This window comes from Piliocolobus tephrosceles, chromosome 6 (genome assembly GCF_002776525.5).
Source record: "Piliocolobus tephrosceles isolate RC106 chromosome 6, ASM277652v3, whole genome shotgun sequence".
NCBI lineage: Eukaryota > Metazoa > Chordata > Mammalia > Primates > Cercopithecidae > Piliocolobus > Piliocolobus tephrosceles.
Window position 1 is genome coordinate 99,658,146 of NC_045439.1, and position 13,556 is coordinate 99,671,701.

At 39.0% G+C, this 13,556-nt stretch overlaps 1 protein-coding gene across 5 annotated transcripts in view; it reads left to right on the forward strand.

Moving 5' to 3' along the window:
• The window catches only part of FANCI (FA complementation group I), an 82,982-nt gene that overhangs the window by 2,459 nt on the left and 66,967 nt on the right, over positions 1 to 13,556 (forward strand). For 3 of the 5 annotated variants that reach the window (XR_002725360.1, XM_023187097.1, XM_023187098.1), the window contains exons 2-3: positions 1,224 to 1,326; positions 13,343 to 13,415. Coding sequence is in view for 4 of the 5 variants with exons in the window: in XM_023187097.1 (XP_023042865.1) it covers positions 1,243 to 1,326; positions 13,343 to 13,415 (157 nt within the window). In the remaining variant the exon portion in view is untranslated. Of the gene's footprint in view, positions 1 to 1,223; positions 1,357 to 13,342; positions 13,416 to 13,556 lie in introns of all 5 variants that reach the window. The other 2 variants (XM_023187096.1, XM_031935803.1) reach the window with 1 other exon arrangement.

Genomic DNA, 13,556 nt, shown 5'->3' on the forward strand with positions numbered 1-13,556 from the left:
CTGTTTACTCCCAGCCTATCTTTCCAGCCTTCCTACTCACTATTTTCCTACCTGGATTCTATCTCAGCCATTTTACTCATTTTCCCCAAATAAATTTCTCATTTCCCATATGAATGCCTTTGTTCATGATACCCTTCTCAATAATGTGTACAACCTGGTTGTCTTGACTGTTTAAATTTAATCTCTAAGTTCCAGTTCAAGCTTTCCTCTGATGGGAAGCCTTGACATTTAAGAACACAATTACATCTTTTACCTTGTTAACTTCTCACCTTTTCTTTCTTTTTTTCTTTTTCTTTTTTTTAGATGGAGCCTCGCTCTGTCACCCAGGCTGGAGTGCAGTGGCGCAATCTCGGCTCACTGCAAGCCCCGCCTCCCAGGTTCACGCCATTCTCCTGCCTCAGCCTCCCAAGTAGCTGGGACTACAGGCGCCTCCCACCACATCCGGCTAATTTTTTTTGTGTTTTTAGTAGAGACAGGGTTTCACCGTGTTAGCCAGGATGGTCTCGATCTCCTGACCTAGTGATCTGCCTGCCTCAGCCTCCCAAAGTGCTGGGATTACAGGCGTAAACCACCGTGCCCCGCCTCTATTTTTTTGTTTTTTTGAGGCAGGGTCTTACCTTGTTGCCTAGGCTGGAATACAGTGGCATGATCATAGCTCACTGCAGCCTCACACTCTTGGCCTCTCCTTCTCACTTGTTTTTACACCATTTAATTGGCACATAGCATTTATAGTGCTATTGGTTCATTTATTTGTCAAATACTTTATTACATGCTTATGATAATATATAATGTATTACATACTTGATATGCTGTTAAGTGGAAGCTTTGTTCTAGGTAGTATGGTGAGCAGATGATAACAAGTGTGGGCAAAAATTATGAAACCACTTGATTAGAATATAGGTTTCTAATAAGGCAATTCCAGGGAATTTTCAAGATTATTTTGGTTAGCTTAAGAATCATCTCACCACTAAACTTAAGAAGAAGAAAAAAAAAATCACCTCCTCAAAGATAGTTAATCCTAAGTTTGTTGAGCACCCATTGCATAATAGGTATGAAATATTCAGTTAACAGGGAAGGAAAAAAAATCAAGTTTGTTCATTTCTGGAATCTTCACCCACCTCTGATGCTTTTCCCTTATAGTTCTGTGATAGGAGCAACAATGGACCAGAAGATTTTATCTCTAGCAGCAGAAAAAAAAAACCTCTGATGTTTTTCCCTTGTAGTTCTGTGATATGAGCAACAATGGACCAGAAGATTTTATCTCTAGCAGCAGAAAAAACAGCAGACAAACTGCAAGAATTTCTTCAAACCCTGAGAGAAGATGATGTGAGTATTAGGAAGCATGTTCTGCTAAAAGTAAGTGCCAGGCGTGATGACACATTCAAAGAACATGTGAGAAAGAAAAATGCTGCTGCTTCATCTACTCCCCATTCACCGTAGGAGACAAGGATTTATTTAATAATAATTTATAGAGGTAAAGAAATTGGGGTGAGGGAATGAGAGAAATAGACAGCTTGAGGGCATTTGTGACCAAATTTAAACCTGAAATCGCCTAAGAATAGAATGCTTTTACAACTGTATTTATAAAAGCAAATTAGTATACTTTTATCGTCCTTTGAACCATCCTATTTGAAGATAATATCCAGACTATAGTTATTGATTGAGACATTAGTTTTGCATTTTGATGCTTCTCTGTATTTTTCCTTAAATTAAGTTTTTAAGCAGCAAAATATTTTGAGATTATTAGTAAAAATTAGGGCCTCTGTTTTCACTATAAGTGTAGGATTATAAAATGGGATAGTAATTGCCTTATATGTTAGGCTGTTTATTCTTCCTAATGTTCTTTCTCAGCTGATATACTGCTCCTTTTTCCATAATAAATGATCTCATCCTATCCAGGTCCCTGCCTGGAAAAGAATCCCTCTTCAAGGTATATGTATAAACAAGTAAAGACATTGAGTATCATGGGGTTTTTTTCTTTGTCAGTTGATGCATATTATGTTTTTAAGGGAATTTTTATGTGTCAGTGTTGTAGTTATTGTAGCAAGGTGCATCTTAGCCTGTGTTATCTGACATACTAGGAATTGATGTAGGGTTGCTCTTTGATTTTTTTTTCTTTGAAATTATTGAAGACTGCCTTTATAGCTATTTTTTGAGATGGCTTGTTGCATGAGTTGTAACTTGAATCATTCTATAGACAAGATTCATTGAAACCAGCATTTAAATTATTTATTTAAAGTTTCATGCCTCAAGTTGAAGGCATGAACACTGTCAAATTGAAGACAGTGTTCCAGTTGTATTCTGAGTCTAGGATAGAGTAGTGCTAATATTTCCTCATTTTTCCATTAATGCAAAATCAGCTTTTTAGTGGCAACATTATATTGTAGTCTCATTGCTCTTATATTTATTATTTGTTTGTTTGTTTATTTATTTATTTATTTTGTATTTTTAATAGAGACAGTTTCACCATGGCCAGGCTGGTCTTGAACTGCTGACCTCAAGTGATCCGCCTGCCTCAGCCTCCCAGAGTGCTGCGATTATAGGTGTGAGCCACCATGCCTGGCCTTATTTTTGTATATGTTGATATTAAGCCAAGTTTCCTTTATCTCTGAAGTCCTTTTAGAACCCATGTTAAAAATGATATATGGGCCAGGCATGGTGGCTTATACCTGTAATCCCAGCACTTTGGGAAGATTCCTTCAGGCCAGGATTCGAGATCAGCTTAGGCAACATAGTGAGACCGGGTTTCTTAAAACAACAAACTTTATGTCTGTTAACTGTCATCTTTTTTAGATTCATTCATCTTGTTTTACTCCATCAAGATCATTTTGTATGATTCTGTTAACCATATTAATCACCTTTTTATTCCTCTACAAATTTGTTAAGCATGTCAGTAATATATGCATGCAATTCATTTGATAAAATGATCCACAGAAGATGAACTCGAGTAAAAAAGTTATAAAACACATAAAGTAAGTCCTGTGGCAAGAAAGACTCCCACAGGACCAGAAATGGGAAAATTCATATTCAAGGATTTAGAGCAATCTGAAAAAAACTTTAAATATTTAACACAAATACTTAATACAGTATTTAACTTTATTTTTTTATTTAGAGACAGGATCTCACTCTTGCCCGGGCTGGAGTGCAGTGGGGCAGTCTCGGCACACTGCAGCCTCAACCTCCTGGACTCAAGTGATCCTCCCACCTCAGCCTCCTGAGTAGCTGGGAGTACGTGCATGTGCCACCATGTCCGACTAATTTTTGTATTTGTAGCAGAGATGGGGTTTCGCCATGCTTTCCAGGCTGGTCTTGAACTCCTGAGCTCAAGCAATCTACCCACTTCAGCCTCCTACAGTGCTGGGATTACATGTGTGAGTCACTCTGCCTAACTTAGTATTTAACATATTTGAAGATGTAAATGAAGGAATAGAACCCACAAAATAAGGGATGGATTTAGAAAACGATCAAGGGAAACTTCTTGAAATGAAAACCTCAGTAGATGGTTTAACAGTAGACGAAACATTGCTAAAGAGAAAATTAGTAAAGTGGAATACAGAGCTGAGGATAATTAAATAAAGCACCAATTGTAAAGAGGTGGAAAATATAAAGAATATTTGAAATATATGCAGAGAACTTTGATAATATATTTTCTTCTTAAACACATAGGATGTTCATAAAAATTAATCATGTGTCATATACTAGAGCACAAAGAAAACATGGGTAGGTCCCATAAGGTAGAATTATTACAAACTATTCTCTGTGATCACAATGCAATAAAACTGGAAATGAAAACTGAAACTAAAAGTCAAAAAACAAAAGACACTTTTACCTGGAAATTAAAATGCCTTCTAAATAACTCTTGGATGAAAAGAGATACAAACAAATTACAGGATTTTTGAAGAATAATTACAGATAACAAAAATACTATATGTTAAAATCCATTGAATAATGTTAAAAACAACAGTGTGTAACAAATGAAATAATGAAATCAATACAAATGAATTAATGAAAATAAACAAATTCCCAACTCAAAAACCTAGAAAAAAGAAAGTAAACAACAACAAAAAACACAAAGAAACTACTAAAGATAAAAGTGGAAATTAATAAAGTAGAGAACAGAAAAATAGTGGATCAAATTAATCAAAATCTTGATTCTTTGGGGAAAAAAAACACCATTAATTAATATAAAACAATGGAGTAAAAACATGCACAAAATGAGAAATGACAAGGGAGAAATGCTGTTAATACAGAGAAAATCTCAAAAAATACTGTGAGACTACAGTACATTTCTGTGCAAATGAATGTGAAAACCTAGAGGAAATGGATAATTTCTTAGGCACATACAGTTTAATAAAATTGAGCCAATTTGAGATGGAAAGCTTAAGCAGACCAGTTTGCATAGAAGAAAAGAGAAAGTTACGAAGGAAATACTTCATATAGAAACACCAGGCCCAGATAGTTTGACAGGAAACTTCTGTCAAACCTTTAAAGATCACGTAGATAGTCCTAATGCTACATAAATTGTTTCAGAGCATAAATAATAAAGGAAAACTTCCAAGTACTTTGAATGAAGCGAGTAGAACATTGAATTAAACAAATATAACATTGATTTTTTATGCTGTCTTTATCAGGTATAACCCTAAACCTCATAAAGCTAGCATAGAAAAAAGAGGTTATAGACTAATATCACTTATGAATATTGATATAAAAGTCTTAAATATTAAGAGACAGATTGCAACACCACATTTTAAAAAATACACCATGATCAAGTGGGATTTAATAGCAGGAATACAAGGTTGGTTCAATATTTGAAAGTATACTACTATAAAGATTATACGATTATCTTCATGGATCACAGAAAGCCTTCGACAAAATTCAACACTCATTCCTAATAAAAACTTGAGAAAATCAGAATGGGTGGCTGTTTCCTTTACATCATAAAATGTATATATCTAACTTCTAGAGTCAGCATCTTAGTGGGAAACCATAGAGGCATTTCTTCTAAGGCTGGGAACAAAGCAATGATGCCTGCTGTCTCCACTACTGTGTAATGTTCTGGTTGGCTAGCCTATGCAGTTAACCTAGAGAAAACAATCACAGGCATGATAATAGAAACATAAAAGCTGAACGCAGTGGCTCACACCCATAATCCCAGTGTTTTGGGAGGCCAAGGTGGGCAGATCACTTGAGGTCAAGAGTTCTAAACCAGCCTGGCCAACATGGTGAAACCCCTTCTCTACTAAAAATACAAAAATTAGCTGGGCATGGCGGTGCATGCCTGTTGTCCCAGCTACTCGGGAAACTGAAGCAGAAGAATCACTTGAACCTGGGAGGTGGAGGTTGCAGTGAGCCCAGATTGTACCATTGCACTTCAGCCTGGGCAAACAAAAAAAGGAAAAGAAAGAAAGAAAAGAAAAATAAAATATAAAACATCTCTCTTTGTAGACGGCATGATAGTATACCTGGAAAACCCTGGAGAATCTGTGATAAAATCATCTATAAACAATTCATCAAGGTATCAGAATATAAAATTAATATGCAAAAATCAGTAGCATTCATACATAATAGTCAGTTAGAAGATAAAGTTGGAAAACAGTCGGCCAGGCAGGGTGGCTCATGCCTGTAATCCCAGCACTTTGGGAGGCTGAGGCAGGCAGATCACCTGAGGTCAGGAGTTCTAAACCCGTTTGGCCAACATGGTGAAACCCCTTCTCTACTAAAAATACAAAAATTAGCTGGCCATGGTGATGCATGCCTGTAGTCTCAGCTATTCAGGAGGCTGAGGCAGAAGACTTGCTTGAACCCGGGAGGTGGAGGTTGCAGTGAGCTGAGATCACGCCACTGCACTCCAGCCTGGGTGACAGAGTAAGACTCCGTCTCAAAAAAAAAAGAAGATACAGTAAATGAGAAAGCCCCATTTACAATAGCAACAAAAAATAGGAATAAACCCGAGAAATGTCCAAAACCCATGTGAAAAAAACTATGAAACACATCTAAAGGACAAAAGTAGAAAACTAGGAAGATATCCCCTGTTCTTGATTGGGGAGTCTCAGCATCATGAAAATGTCGATTCTCCCCAAGTTAATTTATCAATTTAATACCAATAAAAATTCCATTGAGCTATTTTGTTTAACTAGATAAGCTGAGTGTAAAATTCATATAGCAAATTGTACACACGGGAATAGTTAGGGAAAAACTAAAAAGAGCTCTGAGGGAGGATTAACCCTAGCGGAGACTAAACACCACAAAAACTTTTATAAATAAGAGTGCGGTACTGGTACGTGAGTAGATGAACAGAAACGGAATAGGATACAAAGAATAGAATAGGTAATGCATAAGAGTGGAAAGTCTCAAAATAGACCCAACTACAAGTAAAATCTAGTATATAATAAAATTACATCTTAAAACAGTGAAATATAGTCTTTGACAAATGGTATTGGAACAACTGGGTGGACATTTGGAAAAAATAGATAAAATTAGATGTTTCTCATATTCAAGGGTAAGCTCCAAATGAATCAGAAATGTAAATGTAAAAAACAAATCTAAATAAATGTTAGGGCTGGGCACAGGGGCTTATCCCTGTAATCCCAGCACTTTGGGAGGCTGAGGTGGGAAGATCACTTGAGCCAGGAGGTTGAGATTACAGTGAGCTATGATATAACTGTGCCACTGCACTTCAACAGGGGTGACAGTGAGACTCTGTCTCTTAAAAAAATAAATTAAATGAAAAACTAAGTATATGTTACATGAAAACATGGATGAATTTCTCTTTAAGCTCAGTACAGTGAAAAGCTGTCTAACTATTGTACAACATATACATGCAATAAAAGATAAGTTTGTCAACATAAAAGTTAAAAAGTTTATGTGGCCAGGAATACCATAAGCAGAGTCAAAAGACAAATGGCAAACTGGGAAAAAATATTTGCAAACATATCACAGATAAAGGATTAATATCCCTAATTCATAAATAACTTGGGGGAGATAAAAAAATTATATTTAAAAAAGGCAAAAAACATGAGAATAATCACTAAAAGATATGTAAAAAATGGCCTTAAATATAAGAAAATATGCTCAACTTCACTCATAATAAGAGAAATGTAAATTAAAAAGATACTATTTCTTGTCTGATTGAGCCATTTGGGGGAAACAGGTACTCATTCATTGCTGGTAGGAATGAAAAATGGTATGACCATGGTTAGAATTTGGTAATACCCAGCAAAACTGCATATACATCTTCCCTCAACCCAGTCATCCCACTTCTAGGAAATGTGCAAAATGTGTAGTATTCTCCCTTTTATATCAAGAAGAAGAGAAAACATACATAGGTCTGGGTATCATTACAAAAAAAAGAAACAAAGAATACTTTAACCATACTGAAGGTGGGGAGGGGAGAAAGAACTATTCTAAGTATTTTATTATCTACCCACAGTCTTGGTATGGGAGTGGTGGGGAAAAATACAAATCTTGAACTCTTTAGTAGGATTGTTTATTGTAGTGGTACTGGTGAAGCAATTTTGAAACCATTTTAGATGTAATAAACATGTTGATATTCAGAGTCAGTGTTCTTTCACTGGTAAAGGGACATGCAATTATGAAATGTAGGAAGGCAAGAAAGAATCCTGTGGAGACAGATTAAAAATAGAGGTACTGGGCCGGGTGCGGTGGCTCACGCCTGTAATCCCAGCACTTTGGGAGGCCGAGGCGGGCGGATCACGAGGTCAGGAGATGGAGACCATCCTGGCTAACACAGTGAAACCCCGCCTCTACTAAAAATACAAAAAAAAAAAATTAGCTGGGCGTGGTGGCAGGCGCCTGTAGTCCCAGCTACACCGGAGGCTGGGGCAGGAGAATGGTGTGAACCCGGGGGATGGGGCTTGCAGTGAGCCGAGATTGCGCCACTGCACTCCAGCCTGGGCAACAGAGCAAGATTCCGTCTCAAAAAAAAAAAAAAACAAAAGAAATAGAGGTACTGGTGTGAACTTAGGCTTTCTCAGATATGTGTATGTATATGTATACATGTATTTTTCTTTTCTTTTTGTTTTTGAGATGGAGTCTTACCCTGTCGCCCAGGCTGGAGTGCAGTGGTGCAATCTCGGCTCACTGCAACCTCTGCTTCCTGGGTTCAGGTGATCCTCCTGCCTCAGCCTCCCGAGTAGCTGGGACTACAGGCACATGCCACCACGCCTAGCTAATTTTTTTTGTATTTTTTTTCGTAGAGACGAGGTTTCACCGTTGTTAGCCAGGATGGTCTGGATCTCCTGACCTGTGATCCGCCTGCCTTGGCCTCCCAAAGTGCTGGGATTACAGGTGTGAGCCACCACGCCTGGCCACGTGTGTATTTTTATGTGTATAAACGTGCACATTTCCTTACTCTCCCCACTGAAAGAACCATGAAGCAAAGATGCCATAGTTGCTCCATGTGGTGGCTCATGCCTGTAATCCCAACACTTTGGGAAACTGAATCGGTGGATCACTTGAGTCCAGGAGTTCAATACCAGTTTGGGCAACATGGTCAAATTCTGTCTCTATAAAAGAAAAATAATAAATTTAAAAAAGATGCCATGGTAACAACAAACACACCCATCACCTAGATCTTTGCTGTTTCATAACCATTCCCCACTCAAGGGAACCAGGGCTCTTCAGAGAAATGGCTGAGTTTATGCGTGGGCAGAATGGATACAAGATTAACCTGGAACATCTTTCTATACCAGAAAGTAAAGAAGTGCTCAAAAAAGACAATGGGGGCATGTCACAAAGACACAAGAGCCAGCTTGAAGGGTTTTCCTTTGGCCAAATCTGGAACTATTTGAGCATCAAAATAATTCAGTAATGAACCATTGAAAATTACAGAGAAGGCCGGGCGCGGTGGCTCAAGCCTGTAATCCCAGCACTTTGGGAGGCCGAGGCGGGCGGATCACAAGGTCAGGAGATCGAGACCACGGTGAAACCCCGTCTCTACTAAAAATACAAAAAATAAGCCGGGCGCGGTGGCGGGCGCCTGTAGTCCCAGCTACTCGGGAGGCTGAGGCAGGAGAATGGTGTAAACCCGGGGGGCGGAGCTTGCAGTGAGCTGAGATCCGGCCACTGCACTCCAGCCTGGGCGACAGAGCAAGACTCCGTCTCAAAAATAAAAAATAAAATAAAATAAAATAAAATAAAAAAAACGCGGCCGGGCGCGGTGGCTCAAGCCTGTAATCCCAGCACTTTGGGAGGCCGAGACGGGCGGATCACGAGGTCAGGAGATCGAGACTATCCTGGCTAACACGGTGAAACCCCGTCTCTACTAAAATACAAAAAACTAGCCGGGCGAGATGGCGGGCGCCTGCAGTCCCAGCTACTCGGGAGGCTGAGGCAGGAGAATGGCGTGAACCCGGGAGACGGAGCTTGCAGTGAGCTGAGATCCGGCCACTGCACTCCAGCCTGGGTGACAGAGCGAGACTCCGTCTCAAAAAAAAAAAAAAAAAAAGAAAATTACAGAGAAGTATAAGTTCATACTAATAATTAATAAATAAGTAAATCACTTTGGGAGTTCAAGGAGGGAGGATCACTTGAGTCCAGGAGTTTGAGACCAGCTTGGACAACATAGACCCCCACCTCTACAAACAAATAATTTAAAAAATTAGCATGGCATATTGGCACTTGCTTGTATTCATAGCTAACTGGAGGGGTGCTGAGGCAGGAGAATTGCTTGAGCCCAGGAGTTTGAAGTTATAGTGAACTATGATTGTGCCACTGCAGTCCAGCCAGGGTGACAAAGAAGACTCTGTCTCTAAGTAAGTAAGGTAAGTAAAGTAAGTAAATGAATACATGGGTAGAAAGGAGTTCTCTTACTTACAGTGCAGGAGTTGGAAAATCATTACTTTGCAATTGTCATGGTAAAGATTGAACCAGGCAAGAAATACCAATGAATGCTAAATCCAGGAGGACTTGAAAAACATTGATATGATACAATTAGTGAAGCTAAGAACATTATTCCAATTCTCCCCAGTAATTATTTCACTAATGTTCTCTTTATGTTCCAGGATCCCACTCAGCATCCTACATCGCTCTTACTTGTCATTTCCCCCTGATATCCTGCATTCTGCAACAGTTCTCAGTCTTTCCTTATCTCTGTTGATCATGATAGTCTTGAGGAGTATTGATTAGTTGTTTTGCTGAATGTGTCTTAATTAGGGCCTGTTTGGTGTTGTCTCATGATTGGACCAAGGTTATGTATGCCTGGCATAAGGACCACAGAAATGGTACCATGCCCTTTTTAGTATATCGAATCACTGAGCTCTTGATGTCGGTGTCATTCCTGGTGAGACTGACTTTGATAACCTGGTAACAGTGGTTTCTGCTGGGCTTTTCCATTTTGCAGGGAGAAAATTAGATGAGGAGCAAGATATTTGCATGGTCTTAAAGTGTCTCCCTATAAATTGCTTACTGGTGGCAAAGGGACAGGGTGGGGGAAGTAATTATAAAGTGGGATCAGAATTAATATCACCAACGAGGGACAGATGGACATCATGTGCTTCCTGATGTGATACTCCCAGAATGACATGATATCACCTGTGTTCTTGTGAGACCGCACAAACTCAATCTAGCCACAAGGAAACATCAGACAACACAAAATGAGGAATATTCTATTTTTTTTAAAAAACTAAAATTTATTTGGATTGTACTGTTAACTTGGTAGTTCCAGTCTGCCAATTAAAAATTTTAAAGCCTTCTGAGATAACAGGGGTACTTAAATCTTACTTGTCTATTTCTGAGCTTTAAAATGTAGTGAAAAGCATAACTGAACATGGTCAAAAGGAATACTGAAGATCACATAAGTGGAAGGAGGAAGAAGGGGAGTAGAGGACAGAGACAATAGAAGAAAATTAACATTCGTTGAGTACTTGTCGTGTGTTAGGCTCCGTGCAAATTCTTTTACCCTTTATCTCAGTCCTTTGAGGTGGAGAAATGGACACACATAACAGATAAAATAACTTGCCTGAGGTTATATAGCTAGTAAATGGTATAGCTAGGATTTACATCCAGGGCTTCTGATTCTGGATCCAGCTTTTCTCCCCCCGCCTCCTATGCCACACTGCTTTCTGTTGAAACTGAACTATTTCAAAAAGAGTCAACAGCTTCTCAGCCTTGGTAGTGCTCATGTTTTGGCTTGGATAAATCTTTGTTGTGGGCTGTCCAGCACACTGCAGAATGTTTGATAGCATCCCTTACCTCTACCCACTAGATTCCAACAGCACCCTTCCGCTGTGACAACCAGAAATGTTTCTAGACATTGTATAGTGTCCCCTGGGGAACAAAAATCACTGGTTGAGAACTGCTGCTCTAAGGGTTATGTCAAGGACCAAGTACTCTGTTGGAAGGTATAGGCAAGAGTAGTCAGATACTTCTTTATTATATATTTAATAGAGAGATGGACTCCAGCTAGAAACACCAGCTTCATGTACTTGTGGAAGAGAGTTTATTGTTTTATTAGTCTTGGTTTCTGTGACACTTCTCTCCCTAGATTATCCTCTAGTGTTTTGGACCTCACTTTCTCCATTGTCTTTGCTGGCAGCTGCTTCTCTTTTTAACGACTGACTCTTGGTGTTTCTCTTCTCTTTATCTTTCCTGGATGGTCTCATCTGTTTCCATTGATGCTCCACTTTGGCATATTTCATTGTCATCTACTTGGCACTTCCACTTGGATATCTCAGGATAGTGGTTCTGAGCCTCACAGCAGACCTGAATCATAAACTGCGAGTAGAACCCAGAAATTTGTTTTAGTAAACTCTCAGGGTGATTTAGATGCTTCCTTAATCCCAGATTTTCACCATGTAAATGGATGGTGCCACTATTCACCCAGCTAGCTGGAGTCCTCCTTGATTTCTTCCTTCATCACCACCCACTACTTCACTTCCAAACTAAGGAATTTCTATTCTTAGTTCTCAAATATTTATCTTGGATCTATCTACTTTTCTTCATTTTCTGTATTAGTGTGCTAGGGCTGTGTTACAAAGTACCACAGATTGGGTAGCTTAAATAGCAGCAATGTAATGTTTCACAGTTCTGGAGACTAGAAGTCCAAGACAAAGTGTTGTCAGGGTTGGTTCCTTTTGAGGGCTATGAGAATTTGTTCTGTGTCTCTTGCCTAGCTTCTGGTGGTTTGCTGGCAACCTTTAGCATTCCTTGGCTTGTATCACCTGATCTCTGCTTTCATCTTCACTTGGCATTCCCCCTGTTTGTGTTTCTGTGTCCAGAGTTCCCCTTTTTATAAGGGCATCAGTCATTGGAGTAGGACCCATCTTAATGACATCAACTAATCACACCTATAAGAACCCAGTTTCCAAATAAGGTCACATTCTGAAGTACTGGGGGTTAGAAGTTCAACATATGAAATTTGGGGATGTGGGGAGGACACAATTCAGTTCATAACGCCTCTATTACTTTGGTCTAGGCCGCTGTCATCTCTCTCTTAAACATGGTTGCAGTCTACTAACAGGTATCCCCATTTCACTCTTAAACCCCCATAACTCATTCTCCACACAAGGAGCAAGGATGATTTTTGAAAATATCATCTCACTTCCTTCTTTTCTCTTTAGTAACTTCTGTTGCATAGACAAAAGCTAAACTTCTATCATGGCCTGTAAGATTCTTCATAATCTGGTCCTTTCCCATCTCTCTTCAAACTCATCTTCTACTATTCTTTTCTTTATTATTCTCCAGCCATATTGATTTTTTTTTTTTTAACAAGACTTTGGCCTCAAATATGCCAAGCTCTTTGCTTCTTCTTGGCCATTGCACATGATCATACTTCTATCTGGAATATCCTTCTCTAACTCCTTTGAATAATTAGCTCCTTCTTGTCCTCCAGGTCTCTACTTAAACGTCACCTACTTCAGAGAAGCTTCCCCTTACTACCCTAAATGAAGTTTCCTTCCTTTCCTCACTTATTGTCTATCTCAGCCTCTTATTTGGTTCTTTTACATTTTTTTTTTCTGCCATCCTTTCCCCTCCTGCTCTATTATAAACTCTGAGTCAAATTACTATGTCTGTCTTGTTCATCTTTATAACATGCCTAAGGAAAATAACATGCTCACAGAGTACTTGTTGGATGAATGTATGTTCCCAACTTAGTGCTGAGTGCTCCATAAATGTTTATAGAATGAGTATGAATAGATTTTAGTCTTGACAGTCCAGGATCATATTAAAATATACCCTCCTCTGTCTAAAAGTTATGGTGTTTGTAATACTTGGCGTCTCTGAATGATCTGAACCTGACAGGAGTACTTTTTCATATGGAGTGTTTAGGTCATTGGGGTAAAAGACTGTTGCCAGAGACTTGTAGCTTTTTCTTTCTTTGCAGTTGACTAACCTCCTTCAGAATCAAGCAGTGAAAGGAAAAGTTGCTGGAGCACTCCTGAGAGCCATCTTCAAAGGTAATAATAATTAATGTAACTTCTGTCTATCTCCTGCATTCATTGGTAGATTTGTTTAGTTTTGGTACTTTTCTTACTGTTTGAAGCCCCACTGGAACATTTTCCATGTTTTGAGGCTTCTGCAGAATGAACTACAGCAGC